The sequence below is a fragment of the Salmo salar genome, chromosome 18 (genome assembly GCF_965601325.2).
Source record: "Salmo salar chromosome 18, fSalSal1, whole genome shotgun sequence".
In the NCBI taxonomy this organism is placed as follows: Eukaryota; Metazoa; Chordata; class Actinopteri; order Salmoniformes; family Salmonidae; genus Salmo; species Salmo salar.
This window is the reverse complement of record NC_138308.1, coordinates 37,557,072-37,580,264: the sequence shown is the minus strand read 5'-3', so window position 1 is coordinate 37,580,264 and position 23,193 is coordinate 37,557,072. Positions and strand designations below refer to the sequence as shown.

Sequence of the window (23,193 nt, the reverse complement as noted above, 5' to 3'; positions counted from 1 at the left end):
GTCTTTTAAAATACAGTCTTTGTCACTACAGTCATTTCAAATACTGTAGTATGCTCACAAACTTAATGAAGACCAGGTCCCATGCCATCCTCATACACTGCAGTAGCATGGCATCATACACTTTATTATAACAAAACAATGTCATTTGACACATTTGTTTACATGGCTTTTTCAAAATGTTCCCTCAAAAACTCACTGGATTATTGATGAACAAGTTCTATACTCATACGGTGGGTAGTGAGTATAACTATCGTATACATAATTTTATTGTGGAAAATCAAAGTAAGTACACCAAAAAAAAAGTCCACTGTGGATGTTTATGGATTTATGACCGGAAATGACGACAGAATCTCACTGCGCAAAGCTTGTCGGGATACAGAGACGGCTTGAGCGCCATATTGGAGTGTAACTAACTAGCTATTGTTATAAATAGGGTCGGGGCTGCTGCTGGCTGAGTTTACATGTTTTCTATAAGTTTGTTCTAAGGAAAAGAGAAAGTTATTGGTGGGTCATGAAAGAAATGTCAGCGTAAGTTGCACACACGCTTAAGACGTTGTAATGTTGTTCACTCTTCAATATGTGTGTTGTTGAAGAAATATGATCGAATATCTAACGTTAGCTGGCTAGGCTAACACTGTTAGCTAGCTAGTTGCTAACGAACGGCTATCATCACAACAATGCGAGGCTGAGGGAGTTAGCGCAGCTAACAAAGGCCTAGCTATTTGGTGCATCTGTTAACTTTGCTAACTTGCTACTCGACATCATATATATTTCTAAAGTAGCTTGATGACTCGATGGGTTTTTATATGTCGTTGTTTGTATTTCTTTGTAGTTAACTAACGTTATCTAGCTAATTGTTGATTAACGGTATTTTGTTTATAATCAGCGCTAGGTAACGTTAGCTAGCTAACGACGTTAACGTTAGAGCCTTTGAGTTCCTGTTTATAGCAAGATGGTCATATAGATGTATGGTCGTTAACGTGTGCTAGCTACCCGACTTAATAGCCAACGTTAACTAACTTGCTTACACATGCGCAAACATTAGCTGGCTGGCTTATTTTGTTGTAAACATCCCTGTCTGTGTAGTGACCAATAACAGGTCATTTGGAGCTGACGCCGGCGTCATGTCAGACAGGTATTGACCTCGTTAGTTACCTATTTGTGCTTAATCTGTCCAGACCAGCTCAATGAATTGGAAATGAATGAAGCACCATCAAAGTCACTTTAAGTTAGTCCACGGTTTGTGTCTTTGTGTTTGATTTTCACCCAGTGAGTGAACTAAACATAGGATGGCTCTTCAAATGCAAATATTCTTTATGCCATGTAGCTCGCTGTAGAGTAAATGGGTGGCTTGGGGAAACAAAACAACGCATTGATTGCTAACGTTTAGGTAGCTACGTGATAACTAATAAACAGAATGCTCAAGAAAAAGTATTGACCTCAGGTGAATCAATGTAGTCAGGGCCGAATTTCACAAAACCTGGTCTGCTCAACTCCGTTGGTGGAGTTAATCAGAAACTTCCTTCCCTGTTGCCTTTAGTCGGCTAGACTGAACTATATGTACTGCAAACAACTTTGAACAATTCAACAGGACATCTATCATATCTATAACATACTCTTCCTCCTCTGTGTTGACTTGTACAGGAACAGTAACAGTATGCATGGCGGGCAGCAGCCTCAGAAACACTATGGTATTACCTCGTCCATTAGCATGGCCTTCCCCAGGGAGGTGGACCATCAGTACACACACAAGCTCAGCGAGGCCATGAAACCCTTTGGGGTGTTTGAGGATGAGGACGAACTCAACCACAGGTGAGATGGCGTTCTCATGAAATAAAGCAAAAGATGCCTCCACGGATGAATACTCCCATAGTTTATTTGTATTTTTTATTGTGCAATGTTTCCACCCGGAGGTCTTTCAGACATAACCCACGCCTGGGCCCGTGTTCAAAAAGTGTCTCAGAGGAAGCGTGCTGATCTAGGATCAGGTCCCCCCCCCTCTTATTCATTTAGATCTAAAACTGATCCTGTATCAACCGCACTCGTGCTCTGAGACTTTCAGTGAATACAGGAGCTGGTTGAAGTTGACTGGTATTTGTTCATTTAGATGCCCTTTGTTTTGCTTAAATGTTTTCCAGGTTAAAGAGTTGTAGGTTTACGTTCTTTTCATATGTGTGTTTGGGATATGCTGGGTTTCGTAGTGGACAGGTGAATTGATTGACGTTATGCTACTTCCCACAGACTCGCAGTTCTTGGGAAATTGAATACATTTGTCAAGGAATGGATTGCCGAGATAAGTGAAACGAAGGTAGGTTCCTTGAAGAACAACGATGACTGAACTGTGTGTGCATCAGTGGTTGCTTTACAGAGAGCAAATCATTCCTACTCTGCTATGATATCAATGGGAGAATGATTTGTAAACATGCTGAGTGATATTGACGTTAATTCCCCTCAGAACCTCCCACCATCGGCGATAACCAATGTAGGAGGAAAGATCTTCACCTTTGGGTCTTACCGGCTTGGAGTTCACACTAAAGGTAATGTCCTATCCTGACTCTTAAAGAGAACACGTGCATGTCTGCATGAGACACCTGTTGTGTGCTGTCAGAGGTTTAGCTAAGTTTTGTGTGTGCATGTTTGTGTTGCAGGGGCGGATATTGATGCCTTGTGTGTATCGCCGCGACACGTGGAGAGGACAGACTTCTTCGACTCATTCTTTGCAAAGCTCAAACTGCACGAAGAGATCAAAGACCTACGGGTGAGGTTAAAAAAAATAAAACATTCTCAGGATAATATTCGTATAGTTTAAAAAAACAAGGAATCTCATATTTTATTGAACAGTGTGCGAGAGGATGACAGTGTAGGAAAAATTGAAGAGCGATTGTGTCAAAAGGCAGTAGGCCGGACTGTAACCTACGTTGATACTGTAAATGTGATGGAGGCTGAGGCATGACCACTAGAGTAGCCAGTCCACAATATATTTTCTTAATGTATATTATGGCTATCATCTGTCTGTCCTGCTGTACCTTTGACTTGGCCTGTCAAATTGCTTTAAACATGATGTACTTCTTCTTTCAGGCGGTGGAGGATGCCTTTGTACCTGTGATCAAATTCAAGTTTGACGGCATCGAGGTAAAGGGGTTTTGGATGTACAAATGGTGTCTATTTCAACACTCTGTGAGATAGGTATACCATCAGAGTGGATGTTCACCAACCCAAATCTTTAACAATGGAGCGAACACATTCATTCAACAGTCACATCCAACACATTGACGTTCACATTGAACTAGAACAGAACCCAGGTCAGGCTTTAGATCAACCTCAACACAGTCTTGAAGATAAGAACAGACCCTGGAAATTAGGTTTGTGATGCGCATGGTCAGAAACAAGCTGCCAGACCCAAGATTGCGTTAATTTTTTGCATATTTGAACATAAAGCATACGTAGCTATACTATTGGCATAAACATAATTATAACATAATCACTATTTAATCAACACCCAAAATCACAATATCCTGTAGTAGATACAGAGTATAAGTAGTATTGTACTCCCAACATTTTAGAATTCACAAACCGTCAATAAGAGTACTGATCTAGGATCATGTGTGGCTTTTTTTTTTAAAGTCATACAGAATTAGCGGGTGCTCCCACCTGATCCTAGATCTGCACTTCTTCTCAGAGACTTTGTGAATTTGAGCCCAGTGTAATTAAAGTGTACCTGCGCTGTCTTGTTGCCGGGCAGATTGACCTGCTGTTTGCGCGGCTGGCTCTGCAGTCCATCCCAGACAACCTGGATCTGAGAGGAGACTCCCACCTGAGGAACCTGGACATCCGCTGCATCCGCAGCCTCAATGGTACTAATGCTCTCTTCCTGTGGAACTAATGCTCTCTTCCTGTGGAACTAATGCTCTCTTCCTGTGGAACTAATGCTCTCTTCCTGTGGAACTAATGCTCTCTTCCTGTGGTACTAGTAGTAATAATAATACATGACATTTAGCAGATGCTTTTATCCAAAGAAACTTATGCAAGCATACGTTTTACACAGGAATTGTACCCACAACCCTTGGCGTCCAAGCACTATTCTCTACCTACTAAGCCACACAGGACTTAGTAGGTAGAGAATAGTGTTTAAAAAAAAAAAGAGAGAAAAATGCTATTGCGACCTCTTTGCAATAAGGAATTGAGACTAAAAGCTCAAGAGAAGTTTCAAGTGTTTATTACCACGGATGCCATCAGCTGAGTACATACATTTAGAAAGTTAACAAAACATCTTGTAGTCTTCCCTCCTTGTAGGTGTCACCTCCCCAGCTATACATTTTGTAATCCCAATGAGTTTCCCTCCTTTCTCCTGTGGAATGTCCGTGGTCCTCTCTTTGTTTAGCCAGATAGTCAGAATCACACCCCGTCCATCTTCATTGTCCTGGGTCTGACCCTGCTCTCTGATCATAGGCAATTTCCTCTTCTCTGATTAGGTCAACCTGTCTAAATGAGCATACAGTTTCATGTCCTGAACTCCATTAATACTCACAGTAATCATTCACTAAACAGGATAGAAACTACAGTTTAACTTGAAACATGTTACATTTTAATAGAATCCATAAATAGTAGTATACTGAACAAAAATACACGTTCTTATTTACGATGACGGCTTACAAGTTTGGGGTCACTTGGAAATGTCCTTTTAGAATAACATCAAATTGATCAGAAATACAGTGTAGACATTGTTAATGTTGTAAATGACTATTGTAGCTGGAAACGGCAGATTATAATTTTTTTAATGGAATATCTACATAGGCGTACAGAGACCGATTATCAGCAACCATCACTCCTGTGTTCCAATGGCACGTTGTGTTAGCTAATCCAAGTTTATCATTTTAAAAGGCTAGTTCATCATTAGAAAACCCTTTTGCAGTTATGTTAGCACAGCTGAAAACTGTTGTCCTGATTAAAGAAGCAATAAAACTGGCCTTCTTTAGACTAGTTGACTATCTGGAGCATCAGCATTTGTGGGTTCGATTACAGGCTCAAAATGGCCAGAAACAAAGAACTTTCTTCTGAAACTAGTCAGTCTATTCTTGTTCTGTGAAATTAAGGCTATTCCATGCAAGAAATTGCCAAAACACCAGTCTCAACCTCAAAGGTGAAGAGGCGACTCCGGGATGCTGGCCTTCTTGGCAGAGATGGCTTTTTCTTTGCATCCCGGAGTCGCCGCTTCACTGTTGAGACTGGTGTTTTGCGGGTACTATTTAATGAAGCTGCCAGTTGAGGACTTGAGGCGTTTTGATGTTATTTTAATGGACAAAACATTTGCTTTTTAAAAAACAAGGACATTTCGAGGTGACCCCGAATTTTTGAACGGTAGTGTGTATATATGACAAAACACACATCACGACAAGAGGCAACACAACACTACATAAAGAGAAACCTTAGACCACAACATAGTATGTCAACAACATGACAACAACATAGCAAGGCAGCAACACATGGTAGCAACATGGTAGCAGCACAACATGGTACAACATTTTTGGGCACAGACAACACAAAGGGCAAGAAGGTAGAGGGAACAATACATCACACAAAGCAGCCACAACTGTCAGTAAGAGTCCATGATTGAGTCTTTGAATGAAGAGATTGAGATAAAACTGTCCAGTTTCCGTGTTTTTTGCAGCTCGTTCCAGTTGCTCGCTGCAGTGAACTAAAAAGATGTGTGCTTTTGTGACCTTTAGCAGAATGTGACTGGCAGAACGGGTGTTGTATGTGGAGGATGAGGGCTGCAGTAGATATCTCAGATAGGGGGGGTGAGGCCTAAGAGGGCATGAATACTTTCTGAAGGCACTGTACATAGGAATATTACATGGTACTACTTAGAACATAGTACAGTACTAGTATGTAGTACTACATAGTACTAGGACATAGTAATACATGGTACTACATAGAACCTAGTACATAGTAATACTTGGTACTACATATAACCTAGTACGTAGTAATATATGGTACTATGTACATGGTACCTATATCTGTAGTCATGTTAAACTATGATGTTGTAGTGTATCACCATACCCCATATCTGTAGTCATGTTAAACTCTGTTACCTTACCCAACTACAGCACCAGCTTTGGAATGACATCAGTGTGGAACTAACCTCCCTCCCTTTACTCTTGTTCTGAGACTAGTGGTTTCTTTCCTCCTCCTCCAGGCTGCAGAGTGACAGATGAGATCCTGTACTTGGTACCAAACAAGGAGAACTTCAGACTAACCCTGAGGGCCATCAAGCTGTGGGCCAAACGTGAGTCGGCGCCTAGAATAGAATGTCATATATTTGTCATTAATATCTCCCATTTAATAATTTAGGGTATTGAGGTCATTTAATATCTCCCATTTAATAATATAGACTGTAATGTATGATATTTAGCAAGATGCTTTTATCCAAAGTGACTTAAAGTCATGGGTTCAACATTTTTACGTACGGGTGGTCATGGGAATCGAACCAACTACCCTAGTTTTGCAAGCGCCTACCACCCTGCATCCCACTGCTGCTTGCCTCTGAAGCTAAGCAGGGTCGGTCCCTGGATGGGAGACCAGATGCTGCTGGATGTGGTGTCGGAGAGATGGTAGGGGGACCTCTTCCCTCTGGTCTAAGAAGATCCCAGGGCAGTGAAGGGGACATTTCCCTGTGTAGGGTGCCAGCTTTCGGATGGGATGTGAAATGGGTGTTCTGACTCTCTGTGGTCACTAAAGCTCCCATGGCACTAATCGTAAGAGTAGGGGGTGTTGACCCCGGGGGTCATGGGGGATGGGCTGTAGGGCACTGTGTGACCGGGGATGGGCTGTAGGGCACTGTGTGACCGGGGATGATGGGCTGTAGGGCACTGTGTGACCGGGGATGATGGGCTGTAGGGCGCTGTGTGACCGGGTATGATGGGCTGTAGGGCGCTGTGTGACCGGGGATGATGGGCTGTGTGACCGGGGATGATGGGCTGTAGGGCGCTGTGTGACCGGGGATGATGGGCTGTAGGGCGCTGTGTGACCGGGGATGATGGGCTGTGTGACCGGGGATGATGGGCTGTAGGGTGCTGTGTGACCGGGGATGTGTTCATTAAGGCACACGTAACATTTCTAGATATATTTTACGACTGGGAAACTAAATTGAGCTTTTTTTATTGTACAAGTAGTTCAGATCGTAGTACTTCCCCCTTTTCTGACTGGTCTTTTCTGTTTTGAACCTGCTGAATATGACCCATTTGTTAACACATTTTATCCACACATGAATATTAGTTGCTTTGCAATAAAGCATCTGGTAAATGGCCTATATGATTACCCCTGTGCCCCCCTCCCTGTCCCCCAGGCCGTGGGATCTACTCCAACATGTTGGGCTTCCTGGGTGGAGTCTCCTGGGCCATGCTGGTAGCCAGGACCTGCCAGCTCTACCCCAACGCTGTGGCTGCCACTCTCGTACACAAGTTCTTCCTCGTCTTCTCCAAATGGTACACAAGGAGCCCCATACCCTCGCTTTACATTCCACATCCAGTACTCACAAAGCATCTCAGAGCAGGAGAACTCATCTAGGATTGTGCCTTTTTTAAATCACAATGTATAGGGGAGACTTGGCTCTAGATCAGCTCTTATCTGAGGCACTGTGTGAGTATGGGCCCTGATTAGTTTAAATGGGTGTGATTAAATGGCTCCTGATTACTTTAAGTGGTTTTGATGATATGGGCCCTGATTAGTTTAAATGGGTGATGATGATATGGGTAGCCTGTATAGTCGATGACCCGCTATGATAAAGAAATATTGTTGCTTTGAAATCTCCATTGTTTTGCAAGGCTATCAATTCACTCAATCTGTTCTGTAGGGAATGGCCGAATCCTGTGCTTTTGAAACAGCCTGAAGACAGCAATCTGAATCTACCTGTTTGGGATCCACGAGTAGGTGTCTGCTGTTGAGTTTGTGTGTGTTCAAGATGCACAAATTCCACAAGAAATATATGGGATGAACAAAACAAGTTGATAAAATGCTTACTTGCTGTGTGTGTCTGTGGGGGATAAAGCTGCTCTTGCCCTGTGCCAACTCTCCTCTCTACCCGTTTCCAGGTGAACCCGTCAGACAGGTACCACCTGATGCCCATCATCACGCCAGCCTACCCCCAGCAGAACTCCACCTACAACGTCTCCACTTCCACACGCACCATCATGAGTGAGGAGTTCAAATACGGTGGGTACCTAACTCCTGACCCTAACCTGGCTGATCTAAGATCAGGTCCCATCCCCCATCCATATTATCATGTTCATTATGAGCTAAAAGGCTAAACTGATCCTAGATCAGGCCACCAATACATAAATATGTAGGCAGATGTGACTGCGAGTCGCTTTGGATAAATGTGTCTGCTAAATGGCAAAAAGAAAATCAATATTTCTCCCTATATTTGCAGCAGGATTCATCTCAAAATGCTTTCTTTTACATCATATTATTACACCGTGCAGTGAAGTGTTTTGTGCTGGTTCTGTATAGTGGTCCTGTAGGACTCTGTTCATAGAACATGGCGTTCATTCTAAATGTCTCATCTGGGAAACCTAGAAGTAGAATCTTGTGTAATTGTGTCAGATGTTTGGTTATGTTCTGGGGGCGTCTGTATGAGAGGAGACTCTAACCAGCCTAGAGAATTCTCCACCCCCCCTAAACAGAGACTCTCTCAGGAAAGCAATGGCCAAATGTCCCCTCTACTTCTGAAATCCGGAAGATGTGAACTCCTGATTTGTCCAAATGATCGGGGGGGGGGGGTCTGTGCAACCGGAAGGAAGTTCCTCGTTAATCGTTGCGTCCCACATTCTGTTGACAGACGCTATGATACCATCCTATGTTACATGCGTCTGTCCACAAGAGATGACTAAATGTCTTCCACCAACAGGTCTCAGTGTCACAGATGACATCCTTCAGGGGAAAACTGACTGGTCCAAACTGTTCCAGCCACCCAACTTCTTCCTCAAGTACAAGTACGTATTTATATATTTCAATGTTTATTTCCCTGTTTATTTATTTTTTAATGCATTTTAAATGTTGAAATGTTTGAAAGGTTGTTTATTTGCATGCCAATTTATGTTTTGTCTTTAACAGGCATTATATTGTTCTGACTGCCAGTGCATCCACAGAAGAAAACCAATTAGAATGGTAAGTGTTTTATATGGGAACGTGGCACTGCTAAGGTCCTTTAAGATCTGTTTAGCATCTTACCCTAGGCAAACAAGTCAAACCGGTAAAAGCAAAGCTTTTCTATTATATTGACAAGATAGTCGAGGGACCGCTCTAACAATGGAAATGCATGTCCTCAAAGATGGAAGGCGTGACTATTCTAGCTCATTGTCAAATACCTGAGCGGGTTCCTTCCTCTCTAGCAACTGAGTTAGGAAGGACGTCTGTATCTTTGTAGTGACTGAATGTTTTGATACACCATCCAAAGTATAATAACTTAATCCTGAAATGGATATTCATTGTCTGCTTTTAAAAATAACGATCTACCAATAGGTGCCCTTTGTGAGGCATTGGAAAACCTCGCTTGTTTTAATTTCTTTATTCATTTGTAAGCATTTCAAAAAAGTCATTCCACTTTGACTTTATGAAAACTTTATGAAAAAAGCAAACATTGAATATCCATTTGAGAATGAAGTTATTACACTTTGGATGGTGTATCAAAACATTCAGTCACTACAAAGATACAGACGTCCTTCCTAACTCAGTGTAAGCCAGTTGCACAAAATCTCAATTTAATCCATTTTAAATTCCGGCTGTAACACAATAAAATGTGGGAAAAGTCCTGCGGTGTGAATACTTTCTGAAGGCACACTACATTCTATGACAGCAGTGTTATCTCCAATGGGTATATTGACCAATAGCCGTTCACAACATTTTCAGAAATGTAAACAATGCTTTGTACAAGATTCCAAATTCTCATCATGAATGGATAAATGGAATGCTCAAAGGTGCTAACAAGGCATCCATTCTGAAAGGTGGCCCAACTCTAAATACACTGCTCAAAAAAATAAAGGGAACACTAAAATAACACATCCTAGATCTGAATGAATGAAATAATCTTATTAAATACTTTTTTCTTTACATAGTTGAATGTGCTGACAACAAAATCACACAAAAATAATCAATGGAAATCCAATTTATCAACCCATGGAGGTCTGGATTTGGAGTCACACTTAAAATTAAAGTGGAAAACCACACTACAGGCTGATCCAACTTTGATGTAATGTCCTTAAAACAAGTCAAAATGAGGCTCTCCTCCCAGACCTGGACTAAAGCATCCGCCAACTCCATGACAGTCTGTGGTGCAACGTGGCGTTGGTGGATGGAGCGAGACATGATGTCCCAGATGTGCTCAATTGGATTCAGGTCTGGGGAACGGGCGGGCCAGTCCATAGCATCAATGCCTTCCTCTTGCAGGAACTGCTGACACACTCCAGCCACATGAGGTCTAGCATTGTCTTGCATTAGGAGGAACCCAGGGCCAACCGCACCAGCATATGGTCTCACAAGGGGTCTGAGGATCTCATCTCGGTACCTAATGGCAGTCAGGCTACCTCTGGCGAGCACATGGAGGGCTGTGCGGCCCCCCCAAAGAAATGCCACCCCACACCATGACTGACCCACCGCCAAACCGGTCATGCTGGAGGATGTTGCAGGCAGCAGAACGTTCTCCACGGCATCTCCAGACTCTGTCACGTCTGTCACATGTGCTCAGTGTGAACCTGCTTTCATCTGTGAAGAGCACAGGGCGCCAGTGGCGAATTTGCCAATCTTGGTGTTCTCTGGCAAAAGCCAAACGTCCTGCACGGTGTTGGGCTGTAAGCACAACCCCCACCTGTGGACGTCGGGCCCTCATACCACCCTCATGGAGTCTGTTTCTGATCGTTTGAGCAGACACATGCACATTTGTGGCCTGCTGGAGGTCATTTTGCAGGGCTCTGGCAGTGCTCCTCCTTGCACAAAGACTGAGGTAGCGGTCCTGCTGCTGGGTTGTTGCCCTCCTACGGCCTCCTCCACGTCTCCTGATGTAATGGCCTGTCTCCTGGTAGCGCCTCCATGCTCTGGACACTACGCTGACAGACACAGCAAACCTTCTTGCCACAGCTCGCATTGATGTGCCATCCTGGATGAGCTGCACTACCTGAGCCACTTGTGTGGGTTGTAGACTCCGTCTCATGCTACCACTAGAGTGAAAGCACCGCCAGCATTCAAAAGTGACCAAAACATCAGCCAGGAAGCATAGGAACTGAGAAGTGGTCTGTGGTCACCACCTGCAGAACCACTCCTTTATTGGGGGTGTCTTGCTAATTGCCTATAATTTCCACCTGTTGTCTATTCCATTTGCACAACAGCATGTGAAATGTATTGTCAATCAGTGTTGCTTCCTAAGTGGACAGTTTGATTTCACAGAAGTGTGATTGACTTGGAGTTACATTGTGTTGGTTAAGTGTTCCCTTTATTTTTTTTGAGCAGTGTATATGTCTCTGACCCCAGTAATGTTATGAACCTCCAGTCTGTTCCTCTCCCTCTAGGATTGGTCTGGTGGAGTCTAAGATCCGTGTCCTGGTGGGGAACCTGGAGAGGAACGAGTACATCACCCTGGCACACGTCAACCCCACGTCCTTCCCCGGGAACAAGGAGAGCTGTAGCGAGTGAGTCTCTAGACTCCACACCTTTTGTGAAGTTTGAAGGCACCAGAAATATTGGGATTGTGTTCATTAGGGCACAAGACGGAAACCATTTTTCATGGCCTTGTGCCCCGCGTAGGTGGAGATTTCACTTCAAGGAATACCTTGAGGTTTTGGCACTGAGGCCCTTTGTCTACTTCCGCAGAGTCAGATGAACTCGTGAATATCATTTTGCGTACAGTTTGAAGGAAGTTGCTAATTAGCGCTAGTGCAATTGCTAACTAGAATTGGCACAATGACTGGAAGGCTATGGGTATCTGCTTCATTGCGCTAACGCTAGTTAGCGTTTTTAAATATACATTTTAGTCATTTAGCAAACACTCTTATCCATAGCGACTTAGTTATTGTCTTGATCTTAAGGTAGCCTCGTGAGTCAACCACATCTTAGTCATAGTAACTACATTTTTCCTCAAAGTAGCGACAAGCAAAGCCGGTGCTAGTAGGAGAAGTGCTAGTGCAAAGCAGTCAAGGGTGTTTGTTTTTTAGTAAGACACCTCACAGGACGAACTGACTCAAGCTACCACCAGGGATCACATGGAGACGATTTGGAACTTGTCTGTCTTGAATGATCAGATTGAAGCATTTTTAGATGTTTGATTAATGTCAGACAAATGTACCCAGCTGATGTTAGTGGTGGGTCTTTCAGTAGGAACCAGTTTGTCTCCATGTACCCAGCTGATGTTAGTGGTGGGTCTTTCAGCAGGAACCAGTTTGTCTCCATGTACCCAGCTGATGTTAGTGGTGGGTCTTTCAGCAGGAACCAGTTTGTCTCCATGTACCCAGCTGATGTTAGTGGTGGGTCTTTCAGTAGGAACCAGTTTGTCTCCATGTACCCAGCTGATGTTAGTGGTGGGTCTTTCAGCAGGAACCAGTTTGTCTCCATGTACCCAGCTGATGTTTGTGTTGTCTTCCAAAAGGAACGAGTTTGTCTCCATGTGGTTCATTGGGATCATCTTCAAGAAAGTGGAGAACGCAGAGAGCGTCAACATCGACCTGACCTACGACATCCAGTCCTTCACAGATACAGGTAATACCACACACTCACACGGTTAGTTCACCCAAATTACCAAATGACGTATTGGTTTCCTTAGGCTGTAACAGACTGCTGACAACAGTCCATGCTTTGGTTTAGTTTCCCCTGGCACTGTTTCCACATGCTCATATTTTAGCATTTGTGGCACAAATCCCATTGAAGTCATGGGACTGATATTAGCATTTTTGGCGCATCATGTTCAAATCATCTTTAAGTGACTTCGTTGAGCTTCACAATCAATTCTAGATACTTTTGGATGATTTGAACATGATGTGTGAAAAATGCTAATAGCGGTCCCATGACTTGAATGGGATTTGTGCCACAAATGCTAAAACGTTAGCATGTGGAAACGGTGCCAGGGAAACAAAACCAATGCATGAATTGCTGTCAAATTGTGTCCATAGACCGCTTATATGCTAAGGAAACCAATGTGTAATTTAATAATTTGAGTGAACTATCCCTTTTAGATCTGTCTATGTTGGTAGAGGGAACTCTAAATGGCTCCATGTCCCATGACCCCTTTCTGCAGTTTACAGGCAGGCCAACAACATCAACATGCTGAAGGATGGGATGAAGATCGAAGCGACGCACGTGAAGAAGAAGCAGCTCCACCAGTACCTTCCTGTTGAGCTGGTGCAGAGGAAGAAGAGGGTAGGATGGATGCTCTCTTCAGGCAGAGGCTCTATTCCTTTCTGCCATTCCTGGTCTCCTTCTCTACCGTATTTCAAGGGCCCTCCCCTCGGCCCTTATTCTCAATGCGTTTTGAAAAGGGGGCCAGGAGAGGGGATATTGAGAAAAGCCAATGTGTAGTTTAGACACATTTATTTAAGAAATGCATTTGAACAAATCATCTTGTGATTGGCTTTGTACTAAGTTTTAGTTCTCTCCTTGTCCCTCTCGCTTCCTCCTTTCCACACCCATCTTTCCCTCACTACAGAGCATAGTGGAGCTGAACCGTAACTCCAACGGCGGGAGTTCCAAGCGTTCCTCTCTTGATGGCAGTCAGCTGGACAGTTCCAGAGACACAGACTCCGGGACTCCCTTCAGCTCGCCCAGCTCCGTCTGCAAGCCGTCCAGGCCGGCCGCCTCAGACACAGACGACAGGTGGGTACACCTCACATGGAACAGGGAAGAACCAGGGAGACTTGTATAATTAAGCAATAAGGCACAAGGGGGTGTGCTATATGGCCAATATACCACAACTAAGGGCTGTTGTTAAGCACAACGCAAAGTGGACTGTCTGGATACAGCCATTAGCCGTGGTATATTGGCCATATACCACAAACCCCCAAGGTGCCTTATTGCTATTATAAACTGGTTACCAATGTAATTAGAGCAGTAAAAATACATGTTTTGTCATACCCGTGGTATACGGTGGGATATACCACAGCTGTCAGCCAATCAGCATTCAGGACTCGAGCCACCCAGTTTATAATATGTTCAAGGCTACAGCAGAAGATCTATCACATGTAGTTTATGCTTGTGTACCTCATCACTACTTAACGGTACCATTTGACACTAGAAGTTTTAGTTCCCCCCCCCCTTTTATTTATTCCATGATGCATATTTATACATTTTATTTCCACAATTGACAAAATGAATAAATTAAATAATGTATATTTTCATTATTTCATGTTCCTTGTTTCAGGTCATCATAACATGTTTAACTTAAAAGCGCAATTATGAATATAACGATCTGTCCCGTGCAGTTTGACACCCCCCAAGCCGCCAGTCTCTCTGTTTGTGGAGATCAGCTCCTCAGTGCCAGACGTCTCTCCACCCAGGACCGATCAGGAGCAGGGTTTGTCCATCCCCGTCATTGGATCAAGTGAGTGTCCAGCGTTCTTCTCTCCTCTCAGATATACATGGTCTACATACTAGTGTTGTTGAAAGTCACTGCTGTGAAAAATTGCACTAAAGGAATGTTGAAATGTGGTTGATTGGGTTATTAACCTGTCTCCCTCTCAATTATTCTCTCACTCCCCCTCTCTGCCCTCGCTCTTTTTTCCCTCATTTCTGTCTCTCTCTTTCTCCCTTGCTTTCTCTTTCTCCTAACCTCCTCTCTCCTCCTCTCTCCCTATAGAGTCCAAGCCCTCTGCCCCCACGGGCCCAGTCGGTAGAACCATTCCTACAGTAGTGGGTAGGAGCGTGGTCTCTCTCCCTGGCAGCACCAGCTCTACAGAGCAGAACCAGAACGGAGCCAACAGACTCCACTCCCCTACGCTGGAGGATCAGTCCAAGAGACTGAAAGACGGTGCAGAGCCGGTGAGTTGAATTTGTATTGTAAAATGAATACACCGACTCCCCAGAACACAGGTTACATCTAGATTACTCAACAGAACCTCTACATGGAAAAGTATATTGCAGGTTTGCTAGAGCTCCTGTAAAAAACAATGACTCCTGTCAGTTTGGACAGAAACAATGTGCACTGGTCACGGTGATCTCTTATTGTCTCTGTCCTTTGTGTACAGCTGGCTGATGTCTTGACCTTCAAGGAGCCGTACCCTCCGTCTGGTGACGGCAGGGAGCAAGGGGACGGAGTCAAAGTGGTGAGAACCCCTGTTTTACCCCCCCTCCCTGTTAACGGGATTCAAGAAATCCACACAATACCCAATTAAAAAAGGACAAATGTCCTTTGTTGGTGTGAATGCCACTTTGTGATTTGACACTGAACATTCATGTTGTGTTGTATCACTCATTGGGTTTTTCACCCCCAGGTGAGTTCTCCAGCAGGCAGCACCATTCCTACAGTAGTAGGCAGGAGCGTTGTACCCTGCCTGGACTCCTCTAGAGATTCCACCAGCCCGACAGAGCAGAACCAGAACGGAGCCACCGCTGCAGCCAAGAGACCTCACTCCCCCACACAGGACGGATCCCCCAAGAGGATACGAGACACTGCAGATCTGGTGAGGAGAGGGAGTGGTCCTGGATGGATATGTCCAGGGCTATCCTCCACATCCAGACTAAATCCTGTCAAATGCTTCGTAGACTAACAGTGAAATGCTTTCTTACCACTTATTTTCCAAAAACGCAGAGTTAAAGATCAAATATAGAATAGTGACATGAGGAATAAATACAAAGTGGATAACAATGAGTAAAAATAACATGGCTGTATACAGGAAGTAGCAGGTAATAACATGGCTATATACAGGAAGTAGCAGGTAATAACATGGCTATATACAGGAAGTAGCAGGTAATAACATGGCTATATACAGGAAGTAGCAGGTAATAACATGGCTATATACAGGAAGTAGCAGGTAATAACATGGCTATATACAGGAAGTAGCAGGTAATAACATGGCTATATACAGGAAGTAGCAGGTAATAACATCATGGCTATATACAGGAAGTAGCAGGTAATAACATCATGGCTATATACAGGAAGTAACTATGGACATATAGAAAGCAGTATAGTGACTAGGCAACAGGATAGATAATAGACAGTAGCCGAGTTTTGCGTGTGGGCCGAGTCCAGGTTATCTCATGCATGGCTCAGTGTTGCTTGCCTCGGAAGTGAGCATAAAAGGCATTTAGCTTTTCTGGTAGGCTCACGTTGCTGGACAGCTTGCGGCTGGGTTTCCCTTTGTAATCCATGATAGTTTGCAAGCCCTGCCACATCCGACGAGCGTCAGAGCCAGCGTAGTAGGATTCAATCTTATTCCTGTATTGCCGCATAACCTGTTTAATGGCTTGTTGGAGGTCGTAACAGGATTTAATGTAAGCTTCCAGATTAGTGTACCGCTCCTTGAAAGCGGTAGCTCTAGCCTTTAGCTAGAGTGATCCATTTTTCATTTGGAAGAGTCATGCAATGCCTGTAATCCATGGCTTCTGGTTGGAATATGTACGTACGGCCAGTGTGGGGACGACGCCGTCGATGCACTTATTAATCACCCTTTCACTATTGTCTCACTGGAGCTGTATAAATATACATTTTTTGGTGGAAAACGTTTTTAGGTTAATGAGGTCATGTGTTGTCAGTCTCACTTTCTCTCACTCTCTCTCCAGCTGGTGTCCGGTGATGACTCTGCATTCAAGGAGCCGTTCCCTCTATCTAGCGACGGCCAGGAGCAAGGGGACGGAGTGAAAGTTGTGAGTACTCTTCTTTCAACCCACTGCACTCCGAACACCAACTGAACTCTAGAAATACACACCTCACATTATTCAGAGATTTTATGTCAGTCGATTATTGCATTTCATAAAAAAAATCTTTTTTTTCTCTTAACAGGAAAGTCTTGGTGGGGTAAAGGCTATGCCTATTCCAACTATCGACACATCAAGAACACAGGTACTTAACTGATTTTTATTAGCTAGAATGCATGAAAGCAGTCTTCAAATTAGTAGTTGATTTGAAATCTCATAATGTGTGTGTGTGTGTGTGTGCGCACATGTCTGCTTTTATTTCTCTCTTCATGTGTGTCCATCCTCAGAGACTTCCCAGTATGGAGCTGCCAGATGTGACCTCCCCCCTCCCCAGCAGTAACCACCAGCGGGTGGTTAAGAACTCCATCAGACTAGCCCTCAACAGGCACAGGTAACCCCAGGTAACGCCCCCCCCCCCCTCCTTCACGAGGCCAGGACCTACAACACTGACTAGCTCCAGACCTGAGATCCAAAATCAAGACTACTGTGGTAAAACCTAGTGAGGAAGCCCGATTTTTAACTCTCCCACTCACCCCACCCTATCACTGGACGATGGGCAACGACAGTCCCTTGTTCCCCAAAAAAATTCATCTCTGTTTCTATGGTCCTTCCCAGTTGAGCCTGAAGCAGAAATGAAAATGCTGATTTAAGATTGGGTTGGAGAAGAGTTGGATTTATTTATTTTTGTAAATTTCCCCCTCTTACTCTGTGTAGTTGTGTTTTTAAATGGCCTTAACGTGTCGATGCTTGCTACTACACCGGTCTGTACCATCCTAATGTTTTGACAAATGGAAGACTTCTACAGTAGGTGTAGTTTATTGTACATAGCTCGTCTTTAAAAAAAGAAAAAAAAGTATCACAGACCTTTAGTCTTTCCATACAGCTGTTATAGTTTTATGATCTAAAATGAGATTTTTTTTTTTTTCAAAAATGTATTGTCCCCCCCACTGTTTGTCAACTGCATCACAACGTGACCTTGATAGCCAATCTCAGCCTTCCCACCCAGTAGACTCAGCAACCTGGGTTGTGTTCATTTGGGCCCAACATATGAAAATGTTTTGCAACAGAAACCTAAAATGAGCATTCCTTTTGGACAAGTTCAGATAGTACCTCCCTTTTTTTCTTCCTGTATGTCCCCCCCCCCCCTCTAGGTCTGTTAACAGGACCTCCTGTATGTCCCCCCCCCCTCTAGGTCGGTTAACAGGACCTCCTGTATGTCCGTCCCCCCCCCTCTAGGTCGGTTAACAGGACCTCCTGTATGTCCCCCCCCCCCCCCCTCTAGGTCGGTTAACAGGACCTCCTGTATGTCCCCCCCCCCCCCTCTAGGTCGGTTAACAGGACCTCCTGTATGTCCCCCCCCCCAGGTCGGTTAACAGGACCTCCTGTATGTCCGTCCCCCCCCCCCCTCTAGGTCGGTTAACAGGACCTCCTGTATGTCCCCCCCCCCCCAGGTTGGTTAACAGGACCTCCTGTATGTCCCCCCCCCCCCTCTAGGTCGGTTAACAGGACCTCCTGTATGTCCCCCCCCCCCTCTAGGTCGGTTAACAGGACCTCCTGTATGTCGTCCCCCCCCTCGAGGTCGGTTAACAGGACCTCCTGTATGTCGTCCCCCCCTCGAGGTCGGTTAACAGGACCTCCTGTATGTCCCCCCCCCCTCGAGGTCGGTTAACAGGACCTCCTGTATGTCCCCCCCCCCTCGAGGTCGGTTAACAGGACCTCCTGTATGTCCCCCCCCCCCCCCCCCCCCCAGGTCGGTTAACAGGACCTCCTGTATGTCCCCCCCCCCCCCCCCCAGGTCGGTTAACAGGACCTCCTGTATGTCGTCGTCCCCCCCAGGTCGGTTAACAGGACCTCCTGTATGTCGTCGTCCCCCCCAGGTCGGTTAACAGGACCTCCTGTATGTCGTCCCCACCCCCCTCTAGGTCGGTTAACAGGACCTCCTGTATGTCCCCCCCCCCCCTCTAGGTCGGTTAACAGGACCTCCTGTATGTCCCCCCCCCCCCCCCCTAGGTCGGTTAACAGGACCTCCTGTATGTCGTCGTCCCCCTCTAGGTCGGTTAACAGGACCTCCTGTATGTCGTCCCCACCCCCCTCTAGGTCGGTTAACAGGACCTCCTGTATGTCGTCCCCCCCCCCCCTCTAGGTTGGTTAACAGGACCTCCTGTATGTCCCCCCCCCCCCCCCTAGGTCGCTTAACAGGACCTCCTGTATGTCCCCCCCCCCCAGGTCGGTTAACAGGACCTCCTGTATGTCCCCCCCCCTCTAGGTCGGTTAACAGGACCTCCTTTATGTCCCCCCCCCCCCCCCCCCAGGTCGGTTAACAGGACCTCCTGTATGTCCCCGACCCCCCCCCCCCCTCTAGGTCGGTTAACAGGACCTCCTGTATGCCCCCCCCCCCCCCCCCTAGGTCGCTTAACAGGACCTCCTGTATGCCCCCGTCCCCCCCCCAGGTCGCTTAACAGGACCTCCTGTATGTCCCCGTCCCCCCCCAGGTCGGTTAACAGGACCTCCTGTATGTCCCCCCCCCCCCCAGGTCGGTTAACAGGACCTCCTGTATGTCCCCCCCCCCCCCAGGTCGGTTAACAGGACCTCCTGTATGTCCCCCCACCCCCCTCTAGGTCGGTTAACAGGACCTCCTGTATGTCCCCCCCCCCCCCCCCCAGGTCGGTTAACAGGACCTCCTGTATGTCCCCCCACCCCCCAGGTCGGTTAACAGGACCTCCTGTATGTCCCCCCCCCCCAGGTCGGTTAACAGGACCTCCTGCTTATATCCCTTCCTCTTGGTTAACAGGACCTCCTGCGTATATTCCCCCCCCCCAGGTCGGTTAACAGGACCTCCTGTATGTCCCCCCCCCAGGTCGGTTAACAGGACCTCTTGGTTAACAGGACCTCCTGCGTATATCCCTTCCTCTTGGTTAACAGGACCTCCTGCGTATATTCCCCCCCCCAGGTCGGTTAACAGGACCTCCTGCGTATATTCCCCCCCCCAGGTCGGTTAACAGGACCTCCTGCGTATATTTCCCCCCCCCCCAGGTCGGTTAACAGGACCTCCTGTGTATGTCCTCTCTCAAGCTTTGGCACCCACTAGAATAGAGAGAACCAACTCTCCTGGAGATCTACTGGGTATTGTAGGTTTTTGCTCCTGCACTAGATTCACACACCTGATTCAGCCAACCAGGGTCCTGAGGGGCAGATCATTAGTAGAATCAGGTGTTTTATAGTAGGGTTGGAACACAACCCTGCGTGCGGTAGGCTACTGTTCCCCAGGGAATGTACTAAACATGAGGGACTGAACGGTTGTGTTGCGTGAGCAGGGTCATGGTTGTGAGGTGGTTTACCACTGGGTTTGTGTTGTGGAAAGGGTTTCAAGCTTTTGCTGGTGTGTGTATGTGAGGATGTTGGTGTACATGAGTGTGTGTTGTAATTCCCTCAGTGTGGGGTGTTGACCCTTTGCACCTCCCGTGGAGGTTCTTAAACATGGCTTCTCCTGGGGTCATCCTGGGCTGAGTCCCAAATAGCACCCAATTCTGTATATAGTGTACTTCTTTTGACCAGAGCCCTAAACGGCCCTGGTCAATAGAAGTGCTCTATGTAGGGAATAGGGTGCAATTTCAGATGCAGTCTGGTCGAGGAGTTGACCTCTCGAATCAAATTTCAGGACTCATACTCACAACATTTCTGAGTACGAGTGCTGATCTAGGATCAGGTCCCCCTTGTCTATATAATGTTTGTTTTTAAGCAGTCAGGCATGTGGGGATGTGGTATATGGCCAATATTCCACGGCTAAGGGCTGTTCTCTGCACGACGCAACACGGAGTGCCTGGATACAGCCTTTAGCCGTGGTATATTGACCATATACCACAAACCCCCAAGGTGCTTTATTGCTATTATAACCTGATTATCAACGTAATTGGAGCAGTAAAAAAATAAATGTTTTGTCATATCCGTGGTATACCACGGCTGTCAGCTAATCATCACGGTCTTGTATACCACAGCTGTCAACCAATCAGCATTCAGGGCTTGAACCACACAGTTTATAATATGATTTCAATGGCAAAACCGACTGTAGATCAGCAGTGGTGCTCTGAGACCCTTTGAGTACAAGCCCTGCTCTCGTTAAACAGTGATCTCTCTCCATTCTACATTGGTTAGGTGTACAGAAAGCATCCATGAATGCATCCCAAATGGCACCCTATTCCCTACATGGGGCTCTGGTTAAGAGTAGTGCACTAAATAGGGAATAGGGTGTTATTTGGGATGCACACTGTGTATTTAACAGGTGTATTCTCTTCATTCATATTTTTTGTTGTCTTATTGCTTTGTGTGTATTTGTACCATTTTTATATCATCTGTTCTAGCAGCTTAAGGCTCTCAATGACTTTTACACCACTCTGTTTTCAACAACTTTCTCTGATTTTTGAGAAATAATTAACAGGTCATTTATCAGTTGTTTTTGTAGGGCAACAAGTTGTATTTGAAAAGGTATTTTTGTATGTACTGTGTATCACCTTTAAACCAGACCATTAAATCCATAAAACCCCTAGCTCTCCGTGTGTCTTGTTTTGCATCTCATTGACTCTATTCCCTGCAGACTCTAGAGAATCATTGTATCACCTAAACCGTTGTGAAATATCTTTTCAATAACCTAAAACATTGTGTTTTCAACTGTTTTGAAGCTGAAAGTAAAATGCACAGATCTACCGCTTACCACACTGTCTTTAAATGGGAATTACATATCTATAACTCATTTCTATCTGAAACTGAAATGATTTACAACTACATAATGGACCTGTCTACCACCTTCTTTTCCAGAAATGGACAGATTTTTAGATGAATTGTACAACATATAAACAAGACATCAGCTGTTGATCCCTTCAGTGTTTATTAGTGTGGAAAGCAAATTGGCTCCTGTAGCACAGCTAGAGAAAGATACTGTACTCCCAGGTCAGGATGCCAACTACCTGGTTGGCACCGTTGATGCAGTGCCTGGTGAAGTCTCTGTACCCTAGATCTTCTGTCCAGTACTGGTAACACTAAAGCCACAGCGCTTGTTTATTGGAAACCAATTCCACTCAGACAGTTACTTAGAAACACTTACTGGCAATGTACAGTAGTACCATGGCCTGTAGACTAAGGTTAAGGAGCTAAGGTGTTGGGATCATCCACCGTACCTCTGGTCTGCTACGTACACACATAATCACATTAGTGGAAACGGAGGGGGTTTTCAGGGCAGGCCTGATCGTAACTAGATATTTCCAAGTCGCTTCAGGGAGAAGTTTAGCTAATCCTAACCTTTTCCTGACATTAACCTAACCTAACATTAACCTAATTCTCCTAACCTTTCACATGAATTATCCTAAACTGCTGCATGCATGCCCTGCAGTGGCGGTTCTAGACCATTTCAACTGTGGGGGCCCAGCTGGGGCCAATGGTACTGTTAGAGGGGCCAGTTACATTAGACATTGTTGTCATATCGTTTTCTTCACTGCATTGCAGGCATTAGCAGGTAAAAGACCATGTTCATAATCATTAGTGTTCCGCGTTGCCACTGTCTAATAACGGATGTGAAAAAAGAACGATAGCAAAAATGTTATGTAAAAATTATTTCATACTCCACATTTAGGGGGGCCACAAGGGAGTCCAAAATTGTTGTCACAGGGGCCCCGCCCCCCCCCCCCCCTCCCCCCAGAACCGCCCCTGCTGCCCTGAGAACAGCGTGGGTTGTGAATAACGCGATACTCCTACATATGCACCATTCAACCCAGGTATTTCGCTGCGTTCAAGTACTAGTCAAAAATCCGATTTGCAAACTGGTGGAACGTGGCTTGTGTATAACTACAACCAGGTAGCACGTTGGAAATGTCTGAGTTCCGTGTAACACGTGAACATGTCAGAAATCATGTCTCAGAGCTTAGCGCCCCTATCCACTTCTAATGGGCTTGCCAAGTTACCGCTACGGTTTCTCAGAAAGAGATTCCTTAATGAAACTTAGAAAAGGAGCTACGTAGTGACAGTCCCAGCTGTTACTTTTCCTTTTTCTACACTAATGACGCACTCTCTCCTCTGCGGCCTGCCAGGAGCGCCTAGTTCTAATCAAGGGTGGAGTTGTGGAGTGTACGGACAGAGCACTCCCTTCCACATCAAAATCCACAAATAAATAGTTATTTGACAACAAAATCAGCATTTCGCAATTGCCATCTCGGTCTCCGGACTTTAACCCCATTGATAACCTGTTGGTTTGAATTGAAGAGGACAGTCCATAAGTGCAGACTAATGATATAAAGCATCGGGAAAGATTCTGTATGG

At 45.3% G+C, this 23,193-nt stretch overlaps 1 protein-coding gene across 1 annotated transcript; it reads left to right on the top strand.

Annotated features, from left to right (window-relative positions):
• The first annotated feature begins 369 nt into the window (after positions 1 to 369).
• Positions 370 to 17,797, top strand: LOC106613820 (poly(A) polymerase gamma). The gene is made up of 24 exons (XM_082964957.1): positions 370 to 528; positions 1,645 to 1,812; positions 2,242 to 2,308; positions 2,456 to 2,537; positions 2,649 to 2,758; positions 3,079 to 3,132; positions 3,743 to 3,854; positions 6,197 to 6,286; positions 7,346 to 7,484; positions 7,853 to 7,925; positions 8,091 to 8,211; positions 8,906 to 8,990; positions 9,112 to 9,165; positions 11,559 to 11,678; positions 12,632 to 12,741; positions 13,277 to 13,398; positions 13,685 to 13,851; positions 14,457 to 14,575; positions 14,831 to 15,012; positions 15,219 to 15,296; positions 15,465 to 15,653; positions 16,753 to 16,836; positions 16,973 to 17,032; positions 17,175 to 17,797. The coding sequence occupies exons 1-24, from the start codon at positions 512 to 514 to the stop codon at positions 17,280 to 17,282; spliced, it is 2,511 nt and encodes an 836-aa protein (XP_082821083.1). The 5' UTR covers positions 370 to 511; the 3' UTR covers positions 17,283 to 17,797.
• Positions 17,798 to 23,193: the final 5,396 nt, after the last annotated feature.